At 46.7% G+C, this 12,952-nt stretch overlaps 1 protein-coding gene across 2 annotated transcripts in view; it reads right to left on the bottom strand.

The window, feature by feature from the left end:
• Window positions 1–5,515: 5,515 nt before the first annotated feature.
• CKB (creatine kinase, brain) overlaps window positions 5,516–12,952 on the bottom strand; it is an 8,005-nt gene continuing 568 nt past the window's right edge. The window contains exons 2-8 of one of the 2 annotated variants that reach the window (XM_010565425.1): window positions 11,758–11,945; window positions 11,118–11,272; window positions 10,078–10,210; window positions 8,998–9,169; window positions 7,322–7,445; window positions 6,418–6,607; window positions 5,516–5,882 (exon numbers count right to left, since the gene is read on the bottom strand). In XM_010565425.1, the coding sequence (XP_010563727.1) occupies window positions 5,704–5,882; window positions 6,418–6,607; window positions 7,322–7,445; window positions 8,998–9,169; window positions 10,078–10,210; window positions 11,118–11,272; window positions 11,758–11,935 (1,131 nt within the window). In that variant the 5' untranslated portion in view covers window positions 11,936–11,945 and the 3' untranslated portion in view covers window positions 5,516–5,703. Of the gene's footprint in view, window positions 5,883–6,417; window positions 6,608–7,321; window positions 7,446–8,997; window positions 9,170–10,077; window positions 10,211–11,117; window positions 11,273–11,757; window positions 11,946–12,403; window positions 12,617–12,952 lie in introns of both variants that reach the window. The other variant, XM_010565424.1, reaches the window with a different exon arrangement.

Consider the following 12,952-nt stretch of genomic DNA (forward strand, 5'->3'; position numbering starts at 1 on the left):
AGACGAAGCCTGGCCCACACTTACTGAAACACCAGTTTTCCTGTCCGAGATGACTTCACCATCCAGTGCCCTAAAACCATCTCGTCTGCCTCTCACTGCTGTGGTCACCTCCAGCTTTGTCCCAGGCCAGCGAAGCAGGAGAAATCCGCTCTGTGCCAAAGCCGGTGCATAGCCTCCGTCAGCTCCCGTGGGCAGGGCTGGCGCCAGTGCTGAACCTGCTGTTGGTTTTCCCTCCGGTTTCGCTGCACTTTGAACAGATGGCAGCATTTGAACTGCGAACAGCCGCTATTTACATCCCAACAAAACTGTCCTCAGTGTACATGCTAACGGCTCTGCCGGACCAGGCCGAAGAACATGGGATTTCAGTTGAGTTAATTCACTTATTTTTCAGTGTCTTGCTCATTCACGAGTAATCCAGGAAAGCTTTGCTGTGCTTGAGTACTACCATCAAACACCATCACAAGAAGTCACTGCAAAAATATAAGCTGACACTTCCAAGGTCTCTTCAGCACAGGTTATTCTCAGTTTTACTCTCTGGTCGTCAATGGATGTGGAAAGAGCAATCAGACTGCAGCCGTTGGCTGAACCTCACACCCATCTGCACTAAACACAGTGAGAAGCCGAGGTCTTTACAAAGATCTGGGGCTTGCATGTGTATCTGGCAAATTAATCTTCAGTTCTGATCTTATTCTGAAATTGCATCATAGAAAGCTCAGGGTTGCCCATTCTATATTTGTAGCTGAAGCTTTTGACAGTCAATAAAAACCTCGGTGTTCACATTTTTCTGAGTGTTACCTTTTCTATCCCTTTTCCCAGGTGTTAAATATGAGACATTTTGCTCTTTGAAAGTTTATATTAATATATATACACACATATGTATATATAGAAATATACGTACATATATATAGAAATATACGTACATATATATATATTTTTATATATGGTTTCTCATAGTCTTACTCACTACCTGGAGGAGGAAAACAAAAATCTTCAGTAGGTTTGGATGCATCTCTGTTTATTTTTACCCTGTCTGGTAATGCAGATTTTCCCCGTTAATTGTCGATCCCAGTCTGAGCCCACGCTGACAATTTAATTACTAGACCCACACTGTGGGTGTAGTAGATACGGCTCCTCACCTGATGCGCACGACCTGGCTCTATGCAGCGTTTGAATAAAAAAAAAAGATGGTCTTTCAAAAGGTGGGGGAAAACCCCTATCTCCACATACAAACGTCTCTGCAGCTCAAGGGCAGCCCTCGCCGTTTGGTTCTCCTGCGCGGTGGCTGGTGAGGCAGAGGTGCTGTGGGGCTGGGAACCCAAGGCGAGCGGGCCGGGCCTCAAAATGGAGCTGGGCAGGAGCTTGCATAATTTCTGTGTAAGAAAGTAAACCCTGATGTGTCAAAGACGGGGGAAGAGGGTCAAGCGATGCAGGAGACCTGGTTCTGTTTAGCGTCTCATCTCAACATCTTAGGCTATGGGGTGTCCTGCTCCATCGCTGGGCTTGGTTCCCCCTTCAATGGGGACAAATAAACCTGACGAAGCCCCAGGATGGTGGAGAAGTGCCCTATCCCACTGGTGGAGGGCTGGAGAAAATGGTCAGCTGGGCTATTTATTTCCAGCTTTGTAACTGTGGTTTTTTAGAAGAGGTGGGAAGGCAGACTAGCCAGAGGAATGCAGAGCAGCCAAAGGAGCCTGCTGGCCTGCTGCTTCCCCAGGGGAAAAAGAAAAGCAAACAGGAGATGAAAAGGCTGTGATTTCTGTCTCCATTCCCAGAACAGTGCCCTTCCCACCACGCTACCACATTTTTTGTGGGTGGGTGGGTGGAGCAAAGAGGAAAAAAAAAAAAAAAAAAAAAAAAAATCACTAAAACTCTCCTGCTCAAGCTATTCCATGTTGCGTAAAAATATGGTAATACTCATCTGAGGACAGGCTGGAGCCTAAACCTCCTCCCTCCCTGATGGGTGTCGGAGACATTAGGCAATAGCGCCTTCCTTTTTCTTCTTAGCCTAGTGATGGATTAATTACGCTGGGCAAAATGGAAAGCTGGAGGAAAGCATTCCCATGGCCTCAGCTGTGGTTGGGCCTGAGCTGAGCTGAGCTGAGCCAAGCAAGGACCCCAGGCGGAGGGCAGGACTCGAGCAGCAGCCTCCTGCACCCCAGGCAGGACTCTCGCCAGGCGTGAGCAGATAAAACCACCTTGCTCCGTACTTCATTTTCGTGAGAGAGGAGTCACACAGTTGGGCCACCTCGTCCCAGGAAGCAGGAGCCTCCCTGGAGCACGTGGACCTCCCTCCTCGTGAAGCAGCCCTCCTGTCCCCTCGCTTGGCCGGGGGCACAAGGGAGCGTGTGGGGAGCTTGAACACTTCACTCAGGCCTGGGAGCTTCCCACAGCATGGCAGCGTGCCCAGGGTCGATGCCGTAATGCTGAGCTTCCTCCGTGTGGCTTAGTCCACAAGTGGGTGAAAGACCATGAATAATTTTCCAGTAGATAGCACGAAAGTGAAATAAGGAGCATTTCTGGGCAGTCTACTGCCAGTAAGTGTAATGTGAGATGTAAACGGTTTCCCCAGCAGCTTGATTTCTTGAATAATGGACCCTGGGGGTCCCAGCGGGCAACTTGCTGCCCTGTGCCAGGCGTGCCGAGAGGGAAGGGCAATGGGCTGGCTGACTGCTGCCGGTGCAGGCATTGCCCACACGGGCAATGTGGGCTAGGCAGCTGGCTCCCCTGAGGAGAGAGAAACGTTTAGAAGAGAAAGACAGTGACAAAAAGAAATTCCCCCTGAAAACATTACAAAAATGGCGCGTGTTCCGAGGGGTGAGCTGGCAGCCGAGGGGCAACATGCCAGGCTGTGGGAGCAGGGCCTGTGAGGGCAGGGAAAGAAGGCCGGCCTGACAGCCGGCAGAGCGCAGCCGCTCTCCCCGGCAGCAGGACGGCAGCAACCATCGCCGCTCCCGAATCTGTAAGCGAGAAAAGTTCAGCTGAAACTTCACGAGAAAGCCCCGAGACACAACACACGCCTGCATGGCCCGAAGGGCTTCCCGGCCCCTCTCCTCCCCCAGCCCGCGCCCACACATCGTCAGCACTTTTTTGGCCAACTGAGGAGTCTGTGCACCGCTCCGGGCTGGGTGAGGGATGACGCCGTCACTGCTGGGTGTGATGCAGAGCGTGAGCTCACCCATCCGGAGGGCTCTGCCGGCCGCGCCAGCTCCCGCATCCTTCCCGAAAGCTACGTGACACCGGTGGCTCCGCCAGCAAGGCTAATTGCAGGTCCCCTGTATAAAGCGCACCTGCAAGTGATGACCCCCCTCTCCTCCCCTCAGTTTAAGGCCAAGGCACCCCTGACCCACAGCAGCTTGCCGATGCCCAGCCCGACTGCAGATGCCTGAGGCACGAGCGAGCAGCCGCTCCGTACGACCTACTTTGTACGGCCGCAGTATCCGAGTGACCCACGGTAGGCACCCAGGGCACGACGGTGAGTAATGCTGAGAATCAAACCAAAGCTTTCAAGGCGAGGGGGTGGGAGGTTTAATTTCGCTCTTGATCACAGGTTTTTTAGCAAGTTCCAGCTGGGCTAAGTCACTGTGTCCAGCCTTTTGCCGTGACACGTTCATTCTCTGGAATATTTTCAATTGCTTTGTACAAGCTGAAACAAAAGCACGGTCATGTTATTCCTTGTGGCAGCAACAGGAGGGAACACAGCAAAGGTGGTGGGTGGGAAAGAAAACCAGTTAAAAAGAAACATTTTCTAGTTAGATGCAAGCATTGAAGACTAGCTCGCTGCTTTGACCATAATTTTTTAGCCAGCTACAGGTCCTACCTCAGACTGTGGGGACCCAGGAGCTAAAATGAGACAGAGAGATGTAGCAGCTCTGATGGGCTAAGGACATAGGAGAAACAAGATGCATAGGGAGAGAGATGTTTTTATTAGTCCAGCTGATATAGCTAGAAAAAAATAGACAAGTTTTCAGGCACCCTCCTTCCATTAGATAATTGCTGTGAGTGCAGTAACGACACCGTGTTGAGGAGAGGTGCCACTAAATGAACACTCTCTGATTACAAGATACAGCACCAGCTATTCACCAAGCGTCTGTGAACAGTGACATGAAGCACAGCAAGGGGGATCTAAAGAATATACAGAACCAACCGGTTGTCTCTTGCACAATTTTCCCTTTCCCACTCTCACAAGCCTCACACAGAAAAACCCCTGTGCTGATTAACTCAAATACAGGAACATCACCCAGCACAGAACAAAACTCTTACATGTGATCTCCTCTCCCCCACCCAGTTAAATTTGAATCACGTAGAAAGCTACATTAAAAAAAAAAAAAAATCTCATCTGAGATATTCACTCAGCCTTTCCCTCACCAAAATTTAATTAGCTTACCCAAACTGGAATCATCACTTTAGCTAAGTGACAGCCTGCAATCACAGACTTAGAAATATCACAGCCTCTACAAAAGAAAGCTTCAGTTATCTATGCAAACCTATATAAAGCTGCACACTGTGAAGCTATGTATCAACCTTTCATCACACTCCCCCTATAAAAGCCAGGTTTTAGCAGTGGGTAGAGCTGTTGAGCAGGTGCTATCTGCTTCCCAGGTAGCACAAGCTGCAAAAACTATTGTTACTAAGGGTCTGATGCTTCTAGCTATCAGTACTTCTGGAAAACATTGTTCTTGTGGGTTAATAATGTGATGCTTCCACACAGCAAGCACACGCATACACTGACTACAGCCATTCTGGATAAGACTTACTTGATGTAACACTGTAAACTCACACCCAGAGGAACAGCCTGAGCTTGCAAGCCAGACCCAGTTTGGAAAAAAACCCAACCATTTAGCATGTTCTAACTATACTGCTTGCTTTTAGATTCATGGCATAACTGCTACAGCTGAAGAAAGCTAGTTATCTGTATTTTTCCTGTAACTAGTAGCTTACAGCCCTCATCACTTCCCTGGCTGAGCTGAAACCACTTAAGAAGAATGAGTTTAAGTTTCACCTCACGCCTTACCCCCAAAAGAACAATTAGTTGTTTACACCAACTCTCTGCACATCTCTAAAGATGTGATCTTCTCCCCACAAACAGGCTTAGTGTGGTATTATTATGGGCTGAAGTCTGACCTCAGAGTATTGCCTGTAGCCCCTGGAGGACCTGTCTGAAAACAGTAGCCTTTTGTACCCAGATCTGTCTCCCCTCCCTCACAGGAGTCAGCCTGGCTTGCTGTAGTCAGGATAATGACAGTTTACAGTTGCCACAAGCAGATGCACAAGTCAAAGCCTCGGAGGTAGGACATGTTCGCAGTGACTCATGTTTAACACTAGTTCTCAAATTTACAGCAACTACAATCAAGTTAAAGGTTCACTTTGACACTACTTTAACCACACTTCAACTTGAATAGACTGCAGCAGCACAGCCAGGAAGATACGCTAGCACACAAAACCAGCCCATCTAGCATAACTACAAAAAACAAGTCACTTAAATCTCAAAAGACAGTCAGTTAACACATCTAAGACATCTCAGGCCAAAACAATAGTTTATTTTGTTTTCAGCAACATCTCAACCATCAAAAAAATAAACTCTAACACAGATGGATGAAAGACTTCTCTACAGTGTAACTAAGTGGGCTCTGACCCCAGGGGTTTGAACTGGAGTGACATTTTATTATTCATCCAATAAGTTAGGAAGCATGAGAATAAAATGCTTTATTTCTGAGCTGGTATGAGGTCATCAATGGACTGGCCTTTTTCAAGGCGTTTTTCCATTTTAATGAGCAGCTTCACACCATCCACCACCATCTGCACCAGCTCCACTTCAGAGAAGCCCAGACGATCAGCATTGGAGACATCAAACACTCCTCCAACAGCAGCTGTGTCCACACCACCTGGAGCAAGAAATTTAGTTAGTACACTGACCACTGCTAGAGCAGGTGAGTATCTTTCTTCCCTCACTAGCTTGAGGTGGGAACACAAGAAGACAGTTCTCTACAAGCTGCCACTGCTGCCTCCTCCTACATGAAGGGAGATATAGCTGTATGTGACTGCCAACATGAGCCACTGAGCATGCCATTAGGCCAGCTCTTTATTCTTTTAACACATAAGCAATCTAACCTGTGGTCAGAATTACCACTGTAGCCATTTCCTAGCCAGAAGTTAAATCGGAATTCCCATCCCCGCTTACAACAGGAACAGCTGCCACCAGGTTTACCTTAACTGGTGCTCAGAATACCACATAGAAGGACATACCTAGGTAGCCAGATACACTAAGGCTTGGTTCTCTCCATGTGCTTTACAAGGATACCTTTTGGATGGTGTGACAGGCACTGCCAGCATGAACCAAGACATGGCTCTGGCTGTAGGCAGGCTTTTGCTGGTGTCATTAGGGCAGCCTGACTAGGACATCACTGTATCATCTCTCACCTGTGCCTCGTTTCTGCAGCCGAAGCCTCTTGAGGACTTCTCCAAAACTCTCATGTTTCCCAAGGTTTGGTAGCTTGATGTGCACACCAGCACGGAGCCCCGTTCCAAGGTTGGATGGGCAGGTCAGGATGTAGCCCAAGTGTGGGTTCCACATGAACTCATAGTTTTTGGCCTTGAAGAGAGTTTCTATCTATAAATAGAGAGAATGAATGTTTAGAGATTGTTCTCTGCCTGAAGGATGTAGGTCATCCATTAGTGCTCATTTACAGCTTCAGTTACATAGCAACAGCCACAATAGTTTGAACACCTATTTAAGTCAGCCACTAAGCCCCCTCCATTTCGAAAAAGGGCCACCAAGGGGCTTTCAAGGCCTTAATCTTGCTCCTAGCAGTGAGACAGGCTAAGTTTAAGCTACACTGAAATCTGAAATCACTATCTGTTGGGAAGCTTGATTTAGTACATGTCAAGCTGGCACATCTGTTAGGATTAGGGAAGGGCTGGTAAGGCTCAAGTTCATATCAAGACTAGAAGCTGAGAAAAGCATTCAGCCTAGAAACTTCAGTCCAGCTTTGCCCATCCACATTCAAGCACTTTCTCCTCCCTCCCAGGGTCTCTCAATGCTTGATTTATAGAACCATGTGGAAATCCTTTAAGTACAGTTTAGACACTTGGATAAGGGTGCCACATCAGAGGACATGTTCTAGATTTCATAACCACAATGCTTTGACAATATAGGTGTTTCAGCCCTCACAGCTCTGGACCTCATCAGGGTGTTCCCAAAGACCCAGGCTATGAAGCACCACCATGCAGGACTCTGGAGGGGGCTTGAAAGAGTTTGCAGTCTCAGCTCTAACCCAACAAACATGTACCATTTGGACCTAGAGTTCAGGCAATATTGATTTACCTGTGTTAGCCCAGTACAGAAGCGGGTAAATACTTCCTTCATGTTGCCACCTTTCTGCATGGAAATAACTCTAAGGTGATCCTCCTCATTGATCCAGACAAGGAAGGTCTTGTTATCATTGTGCCTAGGAGACAAGGCAAACAACTTGTCTGTCTCACCTGACATTTTCAAGAGAATTGTAATAGCACCAAATTACTCATCATTGTAACTTTTATTTTGAGAGGCTCGCTTAGTTGCTTCTTCAAAGAAATTAATTTTACTTCTTTTGTCCATGCAGGACCTAACAGAATTAAACTGGTATTTTTTTACCCTGCTCTTTTCAAGAGGTATCTAGAATTGGCCTGTATCTAAACAGGTCAGAATGAGTAATAACATAACATTAGCCAGCCTAACAGTATCAAACCCTAAAATCCAGTCATCCCCCTAGCTTGCTCATGGTCTGAGTTTACAAATTTTAAGAGATTTCATCTGTTCAGCAGAGTTTGCAGAAGGGTGATCAGTACAGACTTTGAGGCAGCCCTGTACAGTGATGTTCATAATGACACCATGTTGACAATGTATAACAAAGCCTTTTATCAGAATTTTGTCAGATTCTGTTAAACTGCACTTTATACCTTATCAGAGAACTAAGCTGAGTTTTCACTACTAATTTTAGATCGGGGCTCTTCAGAGATGCTATAAAAACCTCTGAACACCAATGGGCCCCTCTTGTCCTAGCTTGCAGCTGGCAGCAAGTACTATTATCAATATTTACCATGCTGATAATTTCTCAGCTTGATTAGGATCAAAAATTAACTAGTACCTGAGGAAAGTTATTTATGCAGACAACACTGAGAATTTACACTTCAAGCCTGTGGATTAGTCATGCTCAGATGACAGCACTATCTAGTGCTGGCAATCTGCAGGTAGATGATGCAATCTTAAAGGTGACCTACAGAAACAAAGCATGCTTCCTCTGGGTTATACTGAAGCAGCTACAGTAATAAGATTGGAGTATTCCAGCCGATAAAAACCTAGCCCTTGGCTTACAAGGGAGGAAGTTAATTATGCTGCAGAAGCTCCTGAGATGCAGAGTTTTATGTAGGTGACCTACATCTGACAAGCAGAATCCTTCCATTCCACACCTCTGCATCAGTCAACTCATGTCACTGAGTCTCTGGGGGCAGGGGGGGATATCTTATCACTAGTATAGGTAAAGCCATACTAGTCCAGCAGAAGTGAGTTTCTGCAAGCAGAAGCAATGAGACTACAAGGGAGCAACTATGCATCCAGTCTGAGCTAAGCCAACACTATGGTTTTGTTACCACAAGTTACTCTTGCTCCTGGGACAAGAGCTGAATGTAGTAGCACATCTACTCCTTTAGAAGTTACCTGCTTTCACAAACTGCTTCAATTATTGCCTGATGTTTCACTAACCTGTGCTGGATGGGTGGGCTCTGGTTACAGGCTAGCCAACTGGCTTGCTCCTACCAGCCCAATGTGGTGCATGGTTAACACTTGTCCAAATTCTGCTGGTTTAGATTCAACTTTCCCAGAGAATACCACACAAGTTTCTCATTACATTCTATAATACGAGTTCAGAAGCTGCCATTTTGCCCCACAGAACAAGCCACAGCCAAACTGCAAGATGTTTTTGCAGGGACTTCGTACGACTCCTCCCTTCCGGGCATACTCACCAGATACCCCTGGCATCAGGCCAATCTCGTGCCATCCCAGATGCCAACAGAAGAGGAGAAACTGGCTTGTCAAACAAGAAGTGATCATCAATCAGCTGCTGCTGCTCTGCATCAGTCATGTTCCTCAGAGCATAGTACTTCCCCTTGAGATCACCTTCCAGACTACCCAGAGCTGAAAGAGAGTTACTTTTAGGATGGGACCAAAGATGCTAGACATTCCCAGCACTTTAGAGACCACACACAAACTATGGCAGTGCCTGATCTGCTGGGTTCGGTTCCCCCCTTGCTTTCATCTGCAATGGCAATGCCTTTGTGGCATTACAGAACTTAAGGCAGTATCAGATGATTTGTCTGCACCTTCCCGGCTTATACAAGTAGCCTTTGTTCCCCTACATGCAGTATAGAATCATTAGTGCTGCTTAACTGTAGAAGTGGAGTGCTTTCTTCCAAGGAGAATCAAGGTCATTAATATAACAAACAGTATTATTCTAGTCAAGGACTGTTACCCTGCCCTTGAGAGGTTTTGGAACAACTACACTCTCAGTCTCCAGAACTGCACCTTGAGTGTATCCTTTCCTCTCACATATTGGAGTTGGGAGGCAATAGAAAAGAACTGCAGCTGACGAGTTCCACTGAAAGGTAGGGCTTACTCCAGTCAATTGCACATTTGGAGCAAGACTACACCTCTAAGCAAGCTGAACATTAATGAAAGTCAATTAAAAGCAGCCACAAAATACTGCAACCATGACTCAAGCCCTGAAGTTGCTACATACCTATTACACTTCAGGTTTGAGCCATGATGAACCAACCTCTTTCCCCCACACACAAAGCTTTCAAGATCAGCAAAGGTCAACTTAATGCAGTCTAACTTCCCTCTGACAAGTGCTCTTGCTCTCAGCTACAAACTGCAATGCTGAGGCAGCTGTAATATAATGAGCCTTTTTCAGGGAAGGCTCCATATTCAGACTAAGTCTTGAGGGAGGTGGCTTTCGCCAACTGCCTCTATTTTCAAACTGCAAAGAACACCTCTTGTGCAAAGGACATAAGTAGTTTCCCCCATGCACCCAGTTCTCACTTTACCTTCAACAGAGAGCTTTTCAATAGCCCGCCTCTCTCCTCGACTACAATGCGGGGGAAGACAGAATCCACGGATGCTTCTACCAGTTCTGACACGGGAACTCAGCACGTAATTGGGATCCAGGTCATCACCTCCCTACAAGACAAAAAAAACAGTGACTACAACCCTGTTGCCAAGATACCTACCCTAAATACATGTAGCTCCCATTTTATACTTGAGATATTGACTACTGGGCCTGTAAGCCAGTGTCTGTCTTCAGGACTATTTTCTTCAACATTAGCTCATGTATCTGTGTAACACAAGCCTTATTTTGAGGCTAAGTCTACAGCTACTAAGTAGTGCTAGAAGACAGGGATACCACCAGACCATCAGTTTTATGTCCATTTCAGACATTTCTGGGCTTCTGTTACCCCTTCAGATCTGCAATCTAGAGATATCAACATGAGGCAAACCCTTGTTGTTTAGGTAGGTGTTTACTCTTGCAAATAAGAATTATTCACTGCTGTTATCCGAAGCCTCTTATTTTCAAGATGACCTATGGCTAGCCAATCAACATGGCATTAGGAATTCCTAGAATCTACAGTAACATTTGAAACCCATAAAACATGCAGAAATCCTTACTCCTAGCCATAACAATCTCTACTCTATAGTATGAGACCACCAGGTGGTAATTAAGGTCCAAGATCAGATAGTAGAAAATGTTAAGTTTCATGACAGTCCTTGAGTCCTAGGACAGTGTTGTTTAACTTGACTGCTACAGCCCATAGTTCATAGAAATACATGTTGAATGTGTTTGGCATGACCTACGTTGCAGCAGCACATGAAGCAAGCTCCTGCTGCATGCCAGCTGCCTGGTTCTACCCAGCTACTGACATCCTACAGAAGCAAGCTCTTAAGTCTGATTGCACTGGACACACAGCCTGTGGGTCTGTGCTGGGTGAAAGTGAGAGGACAGACCACAAGCCATCAGTTTAGGCAGCTGCCAAAAATTTTACCCAGTCCTCAGACCACTAGGCATCAGTAATTGATCAAAAGTTTATACCTGCAGGTTATCAGCGTTCAGGTCAGTCTTGTGCTCATCAGTTGGTTTGTAGCCACCATGCCTGTCTTCAATAACTGGATCAAAGAGTTCCTTAAACACATCATAGGATTCTTCATCACCAGCTACGCATCCTACTGTCATTATGAAGGGATGCCCTAGAGTGGTAATAAAGTCAGAAGAGCTAAGTTTGGGTGATGTTTGGCTGTACTCCAACACAGCACTAACCAGGCAAGTTCTTTAGTGGTAGGTCTAGTCACTTAGAAATGCATTCTTATATAAAAACATTTGGAGAGACCCTACATTTCACACTTTATCCAGTTAGTAAAATGCAGTGCTATGGAAACCCATAGCTGTTGCCATTAAGCCACACTCATTTGTCAAGCTTGGTTTAGGACAAATTTGCACAGCACATCCAATTTCACTAGCTAATTTAGACCACCAGATAGAACTTTATGCCTAAACAACCATGCTTTGCTCTAAGCAAGCATGCTTTGCTTTTTGTTCTTTCTGCTACAGACAGAGCTGCATTTCTGTAGTCTGCTCATAAATACCACCTCCACAAGATTAGTTTTAAGCCACCATATTCAAAAGCACCAGTTACTTCAGCTGGCTCACACAAAATATTCTCAACACATTTTACCAGGATTATCAACCCCAGTCTGAATGACATCATCCAGGGTGAAGCCACTGGGCGTGACTCTGTCTCTCAGTTTCTTGTATAAATCCAGGGTTAGAACTTTGGCCATGTGGTTGTTGTGGGTGCTCAGGTCCGGGTACTCCTCATCAGGAGGCAGTCTCTGATTATTTAGTTGGGCCATTTTGATATTGCTAGAGTAAAAATAAATACTGTAATGTTAACATGTAAACACATCTGCTCCCCCTTTTTTCATAGAAGTGCTAGAGAACATCAGGTAACCAGTCTGGAGTAGAAATAGACCAGAACAGCCAGGTAAGCCGACTTTTTTTTTTCTCCCCCCCCCAGTTGTGTTATAATTAGAATGCATTTGGTTTGGGGTTTTTTTTTTTCCCCTCCAGATTGAAAGTATTTAGCAGAGCAGTTACATAATTGAAGTGTCTGGGAATTGATATGTCAGATCACAGCAAGGAACGCGGCTTGATAGAACAAGGCCTCCTTTAACACAGCCATGCGTTTAGAGCCATCTCTCAATGCCTTATGAGATTTGCCTCTCAGCAGCTCAAGAGCTTTGGGTGCTGTTGTCAAGAAGCACTTCCAGTAAGGAGGGAGAACAGATCATTATGCAGATCTAACGGTCCCCAGCCGTTACCTGGGTTGTCAACCCCAGTCTGGATGACATCATCCAGCGTAAATCCACTGGAAGTCTGTTTATCCCTCAATTTCTTGTACAGGTCCAGGGTCAGCACCTTGGCCATGTGATTGTTGTGAACGCTCAGGTCAGGGAACTCGTCATCAGCAGAGTACTTCATCTTCAGGAGGTTGTGGCTGTTTGAGAAGGGCATGTCTGACCCTACCGCAGTCACTGGGGGAGAAAGAGGGGAAGCCTATCACTGGGGGCTTGGCAGGCCTCCAAACCGCCCGAGGCGGGCAGCCAGGCACCCAGGCAAGGTCACCTTGGCCGTTGCTCCACCCGTGCCTTTTACACCTTTGCTGCCGCACCACCTTCCACGGCAGGAGGAAAGAAAAAGTTCTTCACCTCCACCAGCCTCGCCCCGTCCTTAAACGTCCCAGCCGCAGGGGCAGGGCTCTCCCCGCTCCGCCGGGGCACCGCCCAGGTGAAGGGATCCACCCAAGGTCGCGCAGCGCGGCGGTGGCAGCGCCGGGCGGTCCCCGCCGGCGGCTCTGGGGCGGCGGGGGG

This window comes from Haliaeetus leucocephalus, unplaced genomic scaffold, assembly GCF_000737465.1.
Source record: "Haliaeetus leucocephalus isolate CR32 unplaced genomic scaffold, Haliaeetus_leucocephalus-4.0 Scaffold191, whole genome shotgun sequence".
NCBI lineage: Eukaryota > Metazoa > Chordata > Aves > Accipitriformes > Accipitridae > Haliaeetus > Haliaeetus leucocephalus.